We start from the raw sequence: 18380 nt of genomic DNA on the forward strand, positions 1-18380 counted from the left end.
GATGCAAAGTGGCTCTCTATGGAAATGCTCTGACTGACTCCAACAGGGACTTGGATTACTCTGATGATGCTGTTTCATCAACGGATCAATCAGTTTATTAGAATATTGTTCAGAATGTATTTTTTATGGTTTCAGCTTTTACTCATATTTTCTTTCAGAATGTCTCATGTTTATTTATATGTATTTCTAAAGAAATTAACATCAATTGATCTTTACAACATGAAATAAATGTACACATTCTGGAAATATCTGTCACTCAGGTGATGTTACTTGTAATTTTACTAACAGAGACTTGTTTTTTTGAGTGAGCCGTGTCTCTCTACAGTGAGAGGTTTTTGTACGACGACTCAGTCAGTTTGTATCACTGTGGTTCACGTTCGGTGGAGGAACCAGACTGGATGTTGGAAGTAAGTATGTACTCAAATATTACACATAATGTTGACATGTAAAGCTTTAATGTGTTTAAATGTTTGTAGTAGATACAAATATCATCTGTGTTGATTTATATCACTTATATTCTCTTCTGTTTTAATCATGATGTAACTCAGACCAGCTTCAATAAACTGGTCTTTACACATTATTGTCAAACTGAAATGTGAACAGCTTGAGAAGAAAAAAGATTAAAGAACAATACGTCTACTTTTAAAATGTTAACAAAAATTAGTATTTAAATTTCCACTTAATAGTTAACTATTATGAAGTTGAATTAAAATTTATTTCAACGATATAAAAATGAAAAATGTTTTCATATCTCTGATCCTCTTACTGTGATTGGTTTCTTACTGTAAGATAATATTTAGTGTGATTTATATTTTTTGGTGGTGGGAGCTGTGATTATGAAAGTTGCTGATGCTGATTTGTGTTTTCATATTTTCTGTTAACAGGATATAATTGAGATAGATGTGATCCAGTATGAGGCCGAGGTCAAAGGTCATGACCTAGTAATTTCTAACCAAAAGTCTCCGGCCAATCTCTCTCCTCATTGGTCGGTAAATGGGTTGATTATCATTTCAAAACATTGGATCAAATCATAATATGGTAAGAATTGATGGAGAGAAGCTGTGATGGAAAACTTAATTGATTTCCCCCGAGACAATCATTGTCCAGAAACTGTTTTCCTTAAAGTGTTCTGACATATTTTCATTTATCTTAAAAGCTGCAATGCACAAATTATTTAATCTATTTAATGTGTGTGTGTGTGTGTGTGTGTGTGTGTGTGTGTGTGTGTGTGTGTGTGTGTGTGTGTGTGTGTGTGTGTGTGTGTTCAGTGAACTGTATCAGTCTCTGCAGTAGCTTCCAGCTGCAGCAGTCAGTTCAGTTTCTGTTCAGTCTGACTGAGGGAGGTTTTTGTACGACGCTTTTTCACTGTGTGAACACATACTGACTGTTGATATAGTGATAACTCTGACAGTAATAAACTCCTGAATCTTCAGCCTGAATTCCACTGATGGTCAGAGTGAAGTCAGAGTTTGATCCACTGCCTGAAAAACGATCTGGAATCCCTGATGCTCGTCTGGTAGCATAGTAAATCATCAGTTTAGGAGTTTCTCCATCTCTCTGTTGGTACCAGGCTAAGTAGTTCCCACCATAAACATTCTGACTGGTCCTACAGCTGATGGTTGTGGATCCTCCCAGAGCAGATCTCACTGCTGCAGGCTGAGTCACTGTGACCTGGCCTCTGGACTCTGAGGATACAGAGACAAAAACATAAAGCACCGTCATGGTTTTGATGGTTTTGACGGTTTTGTCAGCTTCATTTCAGAGGGAGGGATGTTCATAGAGGAGAGGAGTTTGATTCTCTGGACTTTACCTGTGAAGCAGCAGCAGAGGAGAGTCCAGATGAGGACGGAGATCAAAGTCATGTTTTTGATGAGGAGGATTTCTGTGGCTTCTGTTGTGATGAAGGACAGCTGTCAGTCATCCAGTGTTCAACTCTCAGGACTATAAACTCTCCCAGAGCACTGGAGCATGGTGCTGCTGATGCAAAGTGGCTCTCTATGGAAATGCTCTGACTGACTCCAACAGGGACTTGGATTACTCTAATTATGCTGTTTAATCTATGGATCAATCAATTATTGATATGATTATTGATTACCTTTGTGTCAGTGATCATTTTTATGTGGATTTGGTTTGATGACTGCAGACTGATTTTTTTTTCAGAACGTCTTCTGTCTGGTTTAATTTAATGCTAACAGGATCAATTTTATTCTCAGACAAATTTAACAATAAATATGCAAATACCCCCACTGCTCTCTCTCCTAAAAAAACTTAGGCTTCCTAAATATAAGATCCATTAGTAACAAATCTTTTATCATTAGTGATTTTATTGTCTTTAATTACTGGACTTTTTTTATGACCAGCGAGACATGGCTGTCGCAAGGGGACACTGTTCCTCTGAACGACGCCACACCAACTGTATTTGCTTATTTTAATATATTTGGAGGAGGAGGTGGTCTTGCTGTGTTTTATAAGTCAGGTCTTAAATGCCATCTTGTTACTCCGTTCTTTTAACCTCACTCAATCTGTTAATGAGCCTACACATTCTAAGGGCCATATCTTGGATTTAGTTCTCTCTTCTGGTCTCTCTTTTGAGTATCTTAGTTTGTTGTCTTTAAAGTTCCACTCCTGATCTGCACTAATAGTCCCAACCCTACAATTAGCTCTCGCATTCTTAATGCTGGTTGCACTGTTAAATTCTGTGATGCTTTTAATTCTTTATCTTTTAATTTGTTTTTATCTTCTCTTAATCCTAATGCTCTTTTAAATTCTTTTAACGATCAGAGCCTATCCATCCTAGATCAAATTGCACCATTTAAAACAAGGACACAAGACTCAACTGGATGTTGAGCTCTCTGACAAATTTCTTGCTCATTTTGTTAGCAAGGTGGATATTATAAGGTCCCAAATCCAGCCTGCCCCCTGCATTCTCTCCATTCAACATGATACTCCTGACACTTATACCCAGTTCCAACCCATTACATTGTCAGAGTTATATTTCCCACTGTTAGTCCTGTTATTCTGCACATTTTTAATAATTCCCTGACCTCCAGTTCTTTCCCTGATAGTTTTAAGCATGTTATTGTCCACCCTCTACTTAAAAAACACAATTTGGACATTCTGTCCTTGAACAACTACAACGGCCTATCTCCAAACTGTCTTTTTTATCCAAGGTTCTGGAGAAATTCATTTAAAATCAGGTCACTAATGACCTACTTCCAGCTGCAGACAGAGGTGACTGCTCGATTTCAGTGCTTTTAGATTTAAGTGCCACATTTAACACTGTCAAATACAGTATCCTCCTAAATCGCCTGGAGACTTGGGTTGGCATCAAGGGCCCGGCTCTTAGTTAATTACGAACATACATTCTCAATCAAACTTTTTCTGTCGCTCTGGGTATCTCCACCTCCACAACAGCTCAGTTTAATTGTGGGGTCCCTCAAGGCTCAGTTCTTGGCCCCCTTCTGTTTTCCTTATACATGCTGCCCCTTGGCCAACTTATTCGGAATCATGATGTGCTTTATCACTTTTATGCTGATGACATACAGTTATACTTACCATTAAAACCCTCAGATCCAAACAGCCTACTCAAATCTTGCCTTTCTGACATTAAATCCTGGATGTCCCAAAATGTTCTTAAATTTAATGATGACAAGTCTGAGGTCATGCTGTTTGGTCTCCCAAATTCTATCAGCTCTTTTGGTGCAAACCTTGGAGATTTGTCAAACAACATTACACAGTCTGCTAGGAATCTGGGGGTAATATTTGATGCCAACCTCTGTTATGATAAGCAAGTCAAAAAATATTGTCAAGCTGTGTTTCTCTAAAATTAGGTCATTTTTATCTTTTGCCGATCTTCAAATAATTATACATGCTTTTATCTACTCTCGGCTTGATTACTTCAACGCACTTTATTCAGGTATCAGCCAGGGCTCCCTCCACCATCTCAAGTTGGTCCAAAATGCTGCTGCTTGTCTCATTACTGGGACTAAAAGGTATGAGCACATTACTCCTGTGCTTGCCTCCTTATACTGGCTCCCAGTTAGCTTTTGCATTGATTTTAAAATTTTATTACTCACCTTTAAGGCATTAAACAGCCTTGCTCCTTGTTACATATCTGCTTTATTGACCTGGTATGTGCCCCCTCGACCCTTCAGATCTGCAGATGGAGCCCTGTTAGTCACTCCCAGGTCACAGTTTGTGACAAAGAGTGATCGGGCTTTTGCTTTTAGAGCCCCCACAGTCTGGAACTCCTTGCCTACTGAAATCAGACACACTAAGTCTCTAGTTTCTTTTAAAACTAATCTTAAAATTTCTTTCTTTGTGAAAGCTTTTGGAATTGTCTGATGTTTTATTTACTGTTTTTACACCTATTAATTGATCTTACTCTTTTATTGTTTTTGTTTTGTTTTTTTTTTACTTTTGAGCATTTTATTGTTTTATCATTACTATTATTGTGCATCTCTATTGTTACTTCTGTGCTTCTGTCTTTACATCTTTACTTGCCTTATTTTTATCTGCCATGTTTTGTTTTATTTTCTTTTGTAAGGCACTTTGTTACATTGTTAAGAAAAGTGTTATATAAATAAAGTTTACTGTTATTATTATTTATTACATGATTAACTGTGAAACATTGGGGACTTTTTAAAAAAAAATCATATGAAATAAAACATTTTCAAAAACAGGAACTTTTTGTAGAGTTTGTTGTGTTCAAAGTCAGAGAGCCGTGTCTCTCTACAGTGAGAGGTTTTTGTACGACGACTCAGTCAGTTTGTATCACTGTGGAGGACTTTTGGTGGAGGAACCAGACTGGATGTTAACTGTAAGTACCTTTAATTTCTACAAGAACGTAAATTCATCATTTATTCTATTTTCAGTTGATAAATTCAGGCTTTACTTGAACATTTTGGCTGCTAGTTTTATAAATTTTATATTTTTGCAGTGATCACTACAGGCTTCACTGTGATACAGATAAAAATCCGTCTGATCTAAGAAGTCTTTAGTTACACAGAAACTTTAGTTTAGACGGTTTCTACATTCATATAATTTATACTGTTATTAAAAAGTACAGCTGCTTATTTGAAAACAATATAGTTCAGTTTTCAGAGTCTGAATGACAGAAAATATTCTTGATTAATTTAACGTAGTGATTATGTAATTTCATCTGAAGAAATCTACCAGACATTTATTTAGTGAGTGTTTTATCTGGAAACATTTCATGTGTTTAACTCAATCTTCCTCTCAGAACAATGAATTTCATGACATGTCACATTATAACCAGTGAATACCATAATATCACTGTAGCTGATTTAACCTCATGTTGTATTAATAGGATTAATTTTGTGAGTTGGAAAAAGTATTTCAGTGCTTAAAATATTTGTCATTAGTGAAGTCTGTCTGTTTTCATAGTTCAGTAGTGATGCCTGTGTAAATGAGGAGATTAAACACAAACTGTCTCTTTAACGTTTTGGCTTCAATTTAAAAATATGGATGCTCAAATAAAAGTATTTCTGCCTTTCTGTAATGCAAAATATTTACTTCTTTAACATTGATGTTTAAGTTTTTGATTAAATTAAAGTATTGAAGAGTTGTTTGCTCGGAACCTTTTATCTTTAGTACTGAAACCTGTCTGTTGCCATGGTTCATCAGTGATGCCTGTCTGTTGCCATGGTTACTGAGCTCAGAGAGGGAAGTGAAACACTGAAGACCAGTTTTATCCAGCCTGAGGAAGACCAACAGAACCAGCAGCCTCCTCTGCTGCAACCAACAGGGTGGAGTTTATTTTCTCTTTGCATGAACTTTCTTCATGTTGTCTCTCTGTCTCCTCCTCCAGTGGGTCGAGTCACCCCCACCCTGACAGTGCTGCCCCCCTCCAGCGAGGAGCTGCAGCAGGGGGAGGCCACGCTCGTGTGTCTGGCCAACAAGGGCTACCCCTCAGACTGGAGTCTGGCCTGGAAGGTGGACGGCAGCAGCAGCAGCTTGGAGCAGAGCAGGAGCCCCGGGGTGCTGCAGAATGATGGCCGCTACAGCTGGAGCAGCACCCTGAGGCTCCCTGCAGACCAGTGGAGGAAGGTGGGCTCTGTGACCTGTGAGGCCACCCAGGGCTCCCAGTCTCCAGTCTCAGAGACACTGAGGAGAGACCAGTGTTCCTAGTCCTGACCTGACTCACTGCTACTGCTTTTACTCTGCTACTGCTCTCACTCTGATCTCTGCAACTATCTCTCTCTTTTATTTCACATGTTTCAGTAACAATATTTACTTGCTTGTTGTAATGTTTCAATATAATTTCAGTATTTCCAGACAATAAAGATCTGTTCATCAAATCACTTGTTTTCATCTTTATTATTATAAAAGTGTCTTAATTATTTTAAAATGTAAGATCACATAATGTATTGATTCATATAGTGTATATTAGGAAAGTATTTACACTCAAACAACACTCTTAGATATTATGTGATTAATCCTACACAGTCATGGTGGTAGTAAGTCCATAATTTGTTTTCATAGTTTACAGTAAAGTGATAATAATTGTATAAAATGCTTTGCTGGACTCACTTCAGATTTGTCTGTAATAATTAGTAATTGAGTAATTTTAATGAAAAATCCTCCAATCATCTTATGTTACTGAAGTGTGTCAGTGCAAAGAGTCTAATATTTTTATTTTCTCAGATGTATTAAAAGCATATACATAATCTTTTAAACAAAATCACAAAACCCTCAGAAATATGTTCTAATTCTGAAATAAAAAGCAAAATATCATCAGCATAAAGAGATATAAAATGAGTGTGATCTGACATTTTAACCCTGGACATTTTTACAAACTGCTTCTGCTGAAGAGCTGAAACACAAAGACAAATGAAAGAGATGAAAAAGGGAAAGAATTCAAGTATTAATTAATTCCATAATCAATTTAATGTTTTTGGTTTATATTATAAATACTTGCTGCTGGAATAAAAACATGCAAAATGACAAATATATGTCACATGACATGATTAGTAATTTACAACACAAATGATAGTAGATTTTATCATGATAACATTTTGTAATTTATTTCTAAAACATTGTATGTTTGAGTATCTATGGAAAATAGTAAGAGATCAAATAAATCAATAATAGTTTTAGTGTTCATGTGTTGTAGTCAGTAGATTAAACTTATTAAAGAATTGAAATCATCCTTCAACAGAGGTTAGATTTGATATTCAGCCAAATGTTTCATATTCAGTATTAATGAAAGTATTTAAAATAAATCTTTTTTTTGTTAAATACAGAATATTTAGTGTTAAAATGTTGAAAATTACATTATTAAAACCTCTGTTGTTTTTGTTTGAGTGCAGCTGTTGAGTCAGATCAGTTCCTCTTCAGCTGAGGGAGGTTTTTGTACGACGTTGTATCACTGTGTGAATGGTCTCTCCCAACTCTGCTGACAGTAATAAACTCCTGAATCTTCAGCCTGAACTCCACTGATGGTCAGAGTGTAATCAGGGTCTGATCCACTTCCACTAAAACGATGTGAAACTCCAGGCTGACGGTTTGTAGCTGCATAAATCAGGAGTTTAGGAGCTTCTCCGGGTTTCTGAAGGTACCAGTGGAGGTGGGTATAAACATTTGTACTGGTTTTACATCTGATGGAGACAGTCTGTCCTGGAACAACAGACTGAGATCCAGGAGACTGAGTCAGGATGATTTGTCCTGATGAACCTGGAAAACATGAAAAAGAGGAGAAGGGTTAATGAGACAAATCCAGCTTGGAGAAAGATGATCAACATGAAAACAGAAGAGTATCATTTCTTTAACATGGAGAATAGATGGAAGAAGGTAAATGCTGCTTGTTTCAGTGTTTCTCCATCACAGCAGAACATCATTGTGGTGAACCTGGTTGCATCCTGAAGCAAAGTTTTCACTAGAGAGTCTCACCCTGAACAAGGAGCCCCAGGGTGGCCAGCAGTAGAGTCAGTGACATCATCATTGTGCTGCTGGCGTGTCAGTGGCTCTGAAAGGTCTGGACAGCCACTGATCAACACTGGCCTCTTAACGGCTGGGAGCAGAGAGGCAGGACAGATATGCAAACACACAGAGTCAGTCAACTGTAGCTGTCCTCAACATATCATGCTGTTTCCTCCTCACTGCTGGGAGAACTCAACATTTACATCATCCATAACATAAAGGAGTGACAATCTGAGGGAGAGAATTTCATTTGATTTCCATCAAGCGGTTAGAAACACTGATGTGGATTCTGTAATCTAATAATTTTGAGGCTTATTATAGAAAATTGTTTTCAGTTCATCATTTTGTTTATTGTGTATCTTATTTTTTCCGAAGTACAAAATGTGAAACTACTCGTGTGAAAGTCCTAAAAATCACCACAGAGATAAATAAACAGTTTGTAGATAAATTTAGGAGTTTTCCTCATTAAAATCTATCAAATACACTCAACATTATCATTATTGGTTTTGAATTTAACAAACCTTGAGCTGAATAATGCAACGATGTACAAAAATATAATAACATAGAAGTCATATCAGCCCGACCCTCCCTCCATCCCTCCCATTCCCACCCACCCCTTCCAGCCTGGTCGCCAGAATAAAACGTTGGCAGTTTACGTTTCTGCAAACCACAAAAATGTTGAACATCTACGTTTCAACATGTGTAATACATAGCATATTATCATTTCAACAATATGTATCATCTCAACATTTCTAAAGTGACGTAGTTCACATGTGATCTATATGAGCTGATCTTTCCTATTATTAGGAGGAGGAGGGGTCGGTGGATGGTTAGTAAGTTTCTTGGCAGCAATTTGGAAATCAGCAGAGAACACGGTTCGAGACCACCTCAAAACCAATGTCTGCTTCCAGTTTCAACCGACAAAAGCAGGTGTTTTTAGTGAGACGTCAGGACATTTGCAGCCGTTTTTCTGGTGAGAAAACCGGCTTTTTTTTAGTGAGACATTGGCTGTTTTTTTTTTATTTTTTATTTTTATTTTAACCCAAACCATGATCTTTCCCTCACTCTAACCAAGTGGTCTTTGTGCCTAAGCCTAACCAGACCTTAACCACAGCGTTGTCACACCATAAAACATCATTATTCAACGGGTAGAAATGTTAACATGCTACGTTTGTAGAAATGGTGATATGACACGTATTACGCGTGTTGTAACGTATATATTCAACGGTTCTGTGGTTTGCAGAAACGTTCAATGCCAACATTTACAAGATAGATTCATATTTGTTACTACAGACATATAAATTAATTGTTTAATGGCTTTGTCTGAAAGTGTTTGTGTGTGTGTGTGTGTGTGTGTGTGTGTGTGTGTGTGTGTGTGTGTGTCTGTGTGTGTGTGTGTGTGTGTGTGTGTGTGTGTGTGTGTGTGTGTGTGTGTGTGTGTGTGTGTGTGTGTGTGTGTTCAGTGAACTCTGCAGTAGCTTCCAGCTGCAGCAGTCAGTTCAGTTTCTGTTCAGTCTGACTGAGGGAGGTTTTTGTACGACGCTTTTTCACTGTGTGAACACATATGCACTGTGATAACTCTGACAGTAATAAACTCCTGAATCTTCAGCCTGAACTCCACTGATGGTCAGAGTGAAGTCAGAGTTTGATCCACTGCCTGTAAAACGATCTGGAATCCCTGATGCTCGTCTGGTAGCCCAGTAAATGAGACGTTTAGGAGCTTCTCCATCTTTCTGTTGGTACCAGGCTAATATGTAGTAAGAGCCATCATAGTACACAGCAGGATTAGTTTTACATTTGATGGTTGTGGATCCTCCCAGAGCAGATGTCACTGCTGCAGGCTGAGTCACTGTGACCTGGCCTCTGGACTCTGAGGATACAGAGACAAACACATAAAGCAGCATCATGGTTTTGATGGTTTTGATGGTTTTGTCGGCTTCATTTCAGAGGGATGGATGTTCATAGAGGAGAGGAGTTTGATTCTCTGGACTTTACCTGTGAAGCAGCAGCAGAGGAGAGTCCAGATGAGGACGGAGATCAAAGTCATGTTTTTGATGAGGAGGATTTCTGTGGCTTCTGTTGTGATGAAGGACAGCTGTCAGTCATCCAGTGTTCAACTCTCAGGACTATAAACTCTCCCAGAGCACTGGAGCATGGTGCTGCTGATGCAAAGTGGCTCTCTATGGAAATGCTCTGACTGACTCTAACAGGGACTTTGATTACTCTGATGATGCTGTTTCATCAATGGATCAATCAATTTACCAGATTATTGATTAACGATGTGTTGATTTTTTTAACATAGATTTTGTTTGATGATAGCAGAAAGATTATCTTTCAGAACGTCTTCTATCCTTTAAGACTTTGTATGAAAGAAAATATTCTTGATTACATTTACTTAATGATTATATAGTTTCATCTGATGAAATCTACAAGGCATTTATTTAGTGAGTCTATTATCTGGAAACATTTCATGTGTTTTTCTCAATCATTATAACAGTGAATACCATAATATCACTGTAGCTGGTTTATCCTCATGTTGTATTCGCTGGAATAAAAATTTTTTTCATTGGAAAAAGCATTTTGCTGCAGTAGTGAAGTCTGTCTGATTTCATGTTTAATGAGTGACACCTGTGTAGGGTAGGACAAATACACACTATTTTTTATTAGTTTGGTATTAAGCTGAAAAATTTCAAATCAAATAAAAGTATTAAAGACTATAATGCGTAACACTGAGTTCTTTAAAACTGATGTTTGAGTTTGTTGATTAAACTAAAGTAGTTACAGAAAATTTTTATCTTTAGTACTGAAACCTGTCTGTTGCCATGGTTCATCAGTGATGCCTGTCTGTTGCCATGGTTACTGAGCTCAGAGAGGGAAGTGAAACACTGAAGATCAATTTCATCCAATGTGAGAAAGACCAGAGACATGAACGGTCCAATGTAGAGCCAAAGTAGAACAAGACCACGTGCTTGAAAGCGGTCGCAGATGTGAACATGCCAGTCTGTCCACTGTGGCTGAATCCAAACTGTTTCATTCAAATGTTTCTTTGTTTTTTTTTCTCCAAACCATCCAGAAACTGAACAATAAGCACATGTGGTTTTCACACATTTCATTTGTGACAAAGTCAGTGACACATGTGTTTTCGGGTGTTTCGTGTATAATTTATTCACAAATGTGTGTTCTGCCCAAGGCCCTGAGTTCTTTTAGCAGTGTTTTAATGCCTCCTAGTGGTGGTTTGGTTTGAACAGGAAATAGTTCTCATATGCAGACTGAGGAGCAGATACAGGATACAACAAACATACATTTTTATCACCATTTGATTTGATATGTAGCCCCAACACCAATATGTTGTGCATCAAGACCTAAATACAATAGTTCTCTTTAGCCTCAAGCACCCTATAAGTGGCAGGTTCTGAAGAATGATGGCAGTGTATACACAATATATAAGAAATATCCCTCTGAAGAAAAGTGTCAGACGGATATGTTGGATAGTTGCTTGTAATTACTGTCAAATACTATTCATATACAGTTAATCTCATACATTAATTGGAAAAGTCTGTAGACAGTTGCTCGTAATTACTTTCAAATAATGTTTATATAAAGTAATGATTATTGAAATTATGTTTTCGTATGCCATTTTCACATGATCCTATTTTTTGAGAAGTTGAGGCTTTTTGAATGGGAGTCAGTTGGAGCATCTAACAGCCACAGGTGGCATTTGACTTTACTTCCATATTGGCTTCAGTGGCCTCATGTTGTAGTGGTTGCTGCTTGCATTTTCCCCATGTGTTGTGTTGTCTGTACAGCTGTAAATCAATACTGCCCTCTTGTGGACACATTTTGGTACTGCACAAGTTTTTAAGTCACTAATATAGGCCTTTTCCTCATGGTGCTATCCAAAGTGATTTATACAGAGCAGCTCATGGACACTCAGGCAGGACATAAGTCAGATAAACTGCTCTATACAATTTCAGTTGTAGAATTGCATGTTTTTCCCTGTTACAGTCATTGTTCATACCATTGTTCATGTCACACATGTCCTCTCCGACCTTTTGGAGACACATGAACCATTAATTTATGACTATGTTATGTCTTTAAATAGTCAGATAGATAGATAGATAGATAGATAGATAGATAGATAGATAGATAGATAGATAGATAGATTGACTGATTGATTGATAGATAGATAGATAAAAAAATCATGTCTCGTGTCTTTTGCTTGCAAATAACTTTATGTTTTCATGTCATATACACATATTTACATTATTCAATGAACATCCAAACAGTTTTCACTCATCCTCTCATTTTCTGTCTATCTCTTTTTGTCTGATCCCTGTGGGTGGAGTTACATACAGGCAGCAGAACAGAGTTTTATATTGGTCAAAAAAAAGTGTCAGTTAATGAGCCTTCATCATGCTGCCCAATGAGAACTATCTGCTGCCTGTTTCTGCAGAAACAGCCAACCAGACGGTCCCCAAAAGAAAATGTCTAAAATGACTTATTCCTATTATGTATTCCTGACAAGTGACCTCTAATGGCCATGTGGATTATGACTTTTGTTTGTCAGGAACAAACCCAGAAGTAGTGTGACCTTTTAGTTTTCATAGTGAGGATGTGAAGGTGGAAATGTGGGTCAACACATTGTGTGATTATTGACGAAGAAGACTGCAGATTATATCTGTTTTCCCTCTGACAGCAAACATTTTCCCAACTTTAACTAAGTAGTTTTAGTTGGCTAAACTCGACCAAATCTTAACTGATCTGTTGACCCATCCATCTATCCTGACTTGCTTGTCACTATAGATTTACATCATAACCACTAAGGCCACTAGAGGTGGCTGTCACTTGAACGTAAATATAATGTAAGTCATTTTGGGGCACTTGCATTGACGACTGATTCTGTCATTATTTTTGGGAGTCTTGACAGTCTTCCTTAGAGATGACCAAGCAGAAAACAATAATACGACGTGAAAACGACTGCCACAACAGTCTCCCAGAACATTTAAATACAACTAATTTGCAACAGGAAATACATTTTGTAGGTAAAGTGATGGCACTTCGATTATGTTTTTTGTCAATGTAATGAGGAATTGTTGTTCATCACAAAGTATTTATACTTGAACATACCAGCAAAATGTTTAATGACAACATATTTCATTTGTTTTCCACTCGCAATACAAATACACCCATAGCAACTGAAGCAGTGTAAAATGTTTAAAAATGGTTACGTTTAGGCACTTGCAGTACTTGCTTTAAGGTTACGGTAAGATCTAATCGTGATCTAATGGTTTAATACTTAGAACGTCTGCAATGGTAACAGTGAGACCAAAACCACAGAAAATTGTAGTTTGGTGGTTTTGTTTAATCAGAACCATGACTAATCCTCCCTAATCTTAGCTAAAGTGCTTTTGTTGCCTAAACCAAACCACGCACAGGACCAGGATACTTCGGTCTCTGGTGTCAAAGTCCCGACCATCTCCCTACAACTACAGAAATTTAGCACTTCCTACACTAGAAAAAACAATGTCTGTGAACATAATCCAGGCAGCAATTAGCAAAGCAAATCAGTTGTATATAAAATGAATTTTAGGGGACAAGGTTTTATGCTGATAGGGAAGTCTGGAAGGCAATGACGAACAACATATTCTGTCATTTAGTTTTAAGGACTTGTTGGTGAATCAGATGACAATTTGGTTTGAAAAATTCTCTGTCTGCTCATCTTCTATCTATCTCTTGTCTCTTTTCTCTTCCTTCACTGCTCTCTCTCCTGCTGTCCATCTTTGTTGATGACATTTTTGAAGAGCGTGAGCAGCGGCCTCTGACTGTGCTCGTCCCAGCTCTTCATGAAGCCGCCGTAGCGTTTGCTGGCCGGCGGGCCACTCCAGCGAAAGTGCTTCATCTTGTACGTGCCATCTTTCTTCTCATGGACGCCACCTGGAAGCTGCTCCTGCTCTTGTTCTTCCTCCGCCACCTCCTGTGCCTTCTCCTTCTCCTCCGCCGCAATCATCTCATTGGCAAGCTCCCGCCTCCTCATCTCTCCAGGGAAAACCTCGGCTGACTCCTCCACACCGTTGGAAGTGTAGACTTTGATTGGGCGACGCTTTCGCCCCACAGGCTTCCCCCATCGGAAATGCTCCATGGAGTAGGAGCGCTTGGCCTGAGGGGAGGGTAAGGATAAGGAGGAAGGTAAATGAGAGAGGGCAGACAGAGACTCTGGGTCTGATGGAGGAGGTTGGAGGTAGGCGTCACCCGGGATGATGGGTGTCTCATTGGTGAGATCAGAGCGACAGAGCTGGATGCACTCCTGCAGGAGAAGAGAGAGAAGGTAAGAGGAAAACCACTCACACTGGCTGCGTTTACATGGATCGGAATAATAGCCCAATCAGAATAAAAATGCCCCATTTAACCACCTCAATCAGAAGAGACGTGCTATGACTTTTTTATTGGAGACCTTTAAAGAATTAAGGATAGATGAACACCTCGATGGTCGAAAGGCTCAAAACAACGAGTTGTTCAAACAAGTGTTTGAAAAGACGAGCGAAGCCGGAACTATCGACCAAATCAAAAACCACTGGAAAAGACTGAAGACTGCCTATTACAAGGCTAAAAGTCAAAACGGCAAAAGTGGTTCCGACCCGGCCAGTTTCCAGTTTTATGGTCTTATGGATGACCTGATGGGAGAGCGACCACTGGCAGACATGACTTGCTACGGCGTGGATGTTGGGTTGGAGGATAACTTGTCGGAGGCTCCTGTTCCTACTAAAGAAATCAGGTCGCAGTTGTGATTGTTTTGAATGATGTCTTCATTAAAGGGGATGTATAATGCACATTTCTAGGTTTTTGAATGAGTTACAGTTAAAAAGAACTCCTTGTTTATCTTATGCTGGCTCTTTATGCAGCCCCTTAGTTCAGCTTCTGTCTGAAACAGGCTGTTTTAGAGCATTTGGAGCAGGTTGAAGTTCTGACTTTTGACTTTCAGGGAGCATTTTTACATATGTTCACCTCAGTTTTGGAACTTTGACCATGTTTAATATCTGACATCATATAAATGACAGAAAATCACAAAAAGCTGCTCCTCTTTTTCATTCCTTAATAAAAGTAGCTGCTCATCAGGTCTTTGCAGTAGTAATAAACTGCACTTGTTGTTACCACAGTAACCATAATAATAACAATAATAATAATAATAATATTTTATTATAAACTTGGAGTTATATTTGGTATTTGTGAACTCTGTGTGTGTGTGTTTGAGTGTGTTACCATCATGCTGCTCTCAGAGTTGAGCTCCTGACAGCTCGGATGCTCCCAGCACTGACTGACAGCTCCTCTGGCCACGCCCACCGTCAACACAGCCACCAGTAGCCACACAGGACACATTTTCCTGTCAGCCAATCAGAGACAGCGACACATACATCAGGGGCATTTTATCACTGTGATCTGCTGCTGCAGAAGTTACAGAAAAGCATCATAACTACATCACAACATATATTGAACTATGGCTTTATTTGACTAGTGGAATTTATATTTCAAAAGCCCAATAATGGTTTTGAGAGTTATAATAGTATAGAAATAAATACCCAAAATTCCATTAAAAATTCTATTTATACCACTAAAACTACAAATAATACTACCAATAATAATAATAATAATCATGAAAATAATATAATTTAACAACAATCTTTATTTGTAAACCACTTCTCAAACTTTTCTTACTTTTATTCATACACAGCCCAGCACAGAGAAACACAAAATCAAATTAAACATTTAAGTCATTTCAAACCAGTGTGGAATAAATATCAAACAGTAAAAAACATGACTTCAAAACTTTTAAAAAATATATGTTTTAAAAAGTAATAATACCATGTTAGTAAATTCACAGTAATATATACATATACAATAGTGAGACAGGGACAGAAGATGTTTGTCACACGATGATCAACTGACACCTTCGATCATGAAAATAATTCATTCTGACGTCTGTGGTCATAAGAATTTTTCTTTTATGATCACAAAAAATTGCTGTAATATAATATAATATAACACTGAGAGGTGCCAATCCACTGCCTGATGATTACTTTAAATTTCACTACATTTTGCTGCTAATACGACTTTTATTAAAAAAAAATTTGAATGTATAACTTTTATCTGTAATGGATTTTTTTTTGTCTGTTTGTATTTAATATTTTAAAAGTTGTTTAAATTATCTGTGTTTTTATTTTTTATATTGTAAAGCTGCATCTCTGTAAGGTACTAAATAAACATGTTCAAAATTATCTTTTTTATTAAATTATATGTATAATTAATTGCTATAACATCTCAAAACCATTTTGCTTTAAAAATACATGTAAAGCTAAAAAAAATACATGTACTGACCTGCCTACCAGTATTTTTATGTTTGATATTTCATTATATTTCATACACCATACAGCTTAGATTTTTATCTGAAGTCTGTTCTGTTGGTTTTCTGTTATGTTTATTTTATTTCATATATTTTTGTTTTTATTGATCATTTTGTTTAATTCAAAAAACGCTGGTTTTGGGTCATTTCATTGTTGTTATTTTCAGTTATAATATTATATTATTACTTTGTTGCATTGTTGTAGTTGTTTGTATTTACAATTTTTCATCTTTGTGGACAATAAAGTTGTATTTTATTCCATTCTTGTCTCTTCTGTTCTATTAGTATTGAATTATTTTTTAATAATGTGTTTTTAAAAATAATTGAATAGACATTTAATTTACAACCTATAACTCATAACACAACATAGTTAAACATACATACATGACAATAATTATTATATTGGTAATTATATTGAGAATATTCATTTAGTATTTATTTATAATAAAAAACTGTTTAATAAAAAAAAATTTTTTAAAAGAATGTATACTCACCACATTGTCCTGTCTGTCTCTTTCTCTGATGTTTTCTTGTCTTCTCGGCCGTTGGACAGAGATTTCTGTTGTTCCTCCGACCGACCGGCTGATTTTATATCCTGTCAGCCAAGGACACACACACACACACACACACACACACACACACACACACGAATGATGACATTACCTAAAATCTCCCCATCGTTCTCCCATTTATGCTCGTAAACACACACCGCTGCATGGACATGGACAATCAATGAAATATCATCCCCTTCTTCCACTTACACACACATACGCACACAAGCACACATCATCGTCATCATCAACATCATCATCATCATCATCAACATCATCACTCTCCAGAAAAAAAACTTCCTATAACTTAAAAGCAGAACTTTCTTGGGAAACAAGACTAATCAGAGTTCAAAGCCACATAATACACATATGCAGCAGACTTTATAGAGCTTTTTCACCACAGACATTTTGACTTGTTATAGCAGGTGTAACTAATGACATAAACAAAGGTCACTACCTTGCTGCTGTTGCAGCACAGTGTTAAATGTCAGGTGACATATTAGGCAGATTAACACTGAAGTGACATGTTGTCACAGGGGGAAAGATGGGATTCAAACCTATGAGTCAGAGTCTACAGTTACATACAAACTCACCTGCTGCAGCATCTTCCCATTGTCTGAGCCCTCAGTGTGTCTGATGGATCTGGAGGGGACTGATTCGTTTAACGGCACATCGGGGAAAAGGTTGACGTGGATGAAAAGCTCTGTGTCCACCAGGAGTCTGTCTTTAAGGCCAAGATTCAACACCAGCAGCGTCAGTTTTCTTAAAACCATAAAAGTGCTTGTCAGATGGTCAAACAATGCTTTAAAGGAGACATCTCATGCACATTTCCAGGTCTATATTTTTATTTTGGAATGTCTTTGTATGATTTACAGTTCAAATAATATCTATGAACAGATATCTGCATATGAATGAAGAATCTGTAGGCAATAGGGCAAGATTTTGGCACCGGAAGCGTTCCAGTTTCCGTTTGTAGTCTGAATAGTATTGACCAATCACGTTTGAGCGGGCTTTGGTTGCATGCAGGTAAACAGTCTGTGTGGAGAGCAGAAGAGATAGAAAGCATTGGCTGAAATGCAATCTCTGAACCCATCGGCTATCGTCTGATGACACTTAAGCTTTTTAATAGCTTTTTTTTTAATTATCTGCATTGATATGCATATATCTGTTTATAGAGATTAGCCAAAATATCATCTGGACCATCTGAAGTTGCTAATCGGACTGTAAACAACGACCAGCACACGGCAGAGGATATCCGGATATCCGCTGGCTACACCGGAAGCCAGCGGATATAGTGGCTGTCATCATCAGACCAATAGCTATTGGGTTCCAAGATTGTAGTTCAAAGAACTCATTATTTTATAATAACATTATCTTATATTGGTCCTTATGCACCTGCTCAGTTCAGCCTCTGCCTGAAACAGCCCATTTTGCTTTGGATGTATGACTTATATTAAATATAAAATGCTTGTTTTTATTATAGCCATTGGAAA

The 18380-nt window shown here is 37.5% G+C and overlaps 1 protein-coding gene and 2 gene segments (V, D, J or C); 1 reads left to right on the forward strand and 2 right to left on the reverse strand.

Annotated features, from left to right (window-relative positions):
* The first annotated feature begins 398 nt into the window (after positions 1 to 398).
* LOC137198587 (Ig kappa-b4 chain C region-like) lies at positions 399 to 6312 on the forward strand. The segment is given in 4 exon segments: positions 399 to 407; positions 885 to 941; positions 4744 to 4819; positions 5831 to 6312. Coding segments are annotated over 4 exon segments (462 nt in total).
* A 1075-nt stretch (positions 6313 to 7387) lies between these two features.
* Positions 7388 to 7971, reverse strand: LOC137198174 (immunoglobulin kappa variable 2-28-like). The segment is given in 2 exon segments: positions 7388 to 7695; positions 7912 to 7971. Coding segments are annotated over 2 exon segments (360 nt in total).
* Positions 7972 to 12170: 4199 nt separating this feature from the next.
* LOC137198173 (pro-opiomelanocortin-like) lies at positions 12171 to 16947 on the reverse strand. The gene is made up of 3 exons (XM_067611837.1): positions 16831 to 16947; positions 15199 to 15319; positions 12171 to 14245 (listed from the first exon to the last, which is right to left on the reverse strand). Exons 1-3 carry the CDS (start codon positions 16833 to 16835, stop codon positions 13694 to 13696), a joined length of 678 nt encoding a protein of 225 aa, XP_067467938.1. The 5' UTR covers positions 16836 to 16947; the 3' UTR covers positions 12171 to 13693.
* Between the last annotated feature and the right edge of the window lie 1433 nt (positions 16948 to 18380).

Source organism: Thunnus thynnus, chromosome 15 (assembly GCF_963924715.1).
Source record: "Thunnus thynnus chromosome 15, fThuThy2.1, whole genome shotgun sequence".
Lineage (NCBI taxonomy): Eukaryota > Metazoa > Chordata > Actinopteri > Scombriformes > Scombridae > Thunnus > Thunnus thynnus.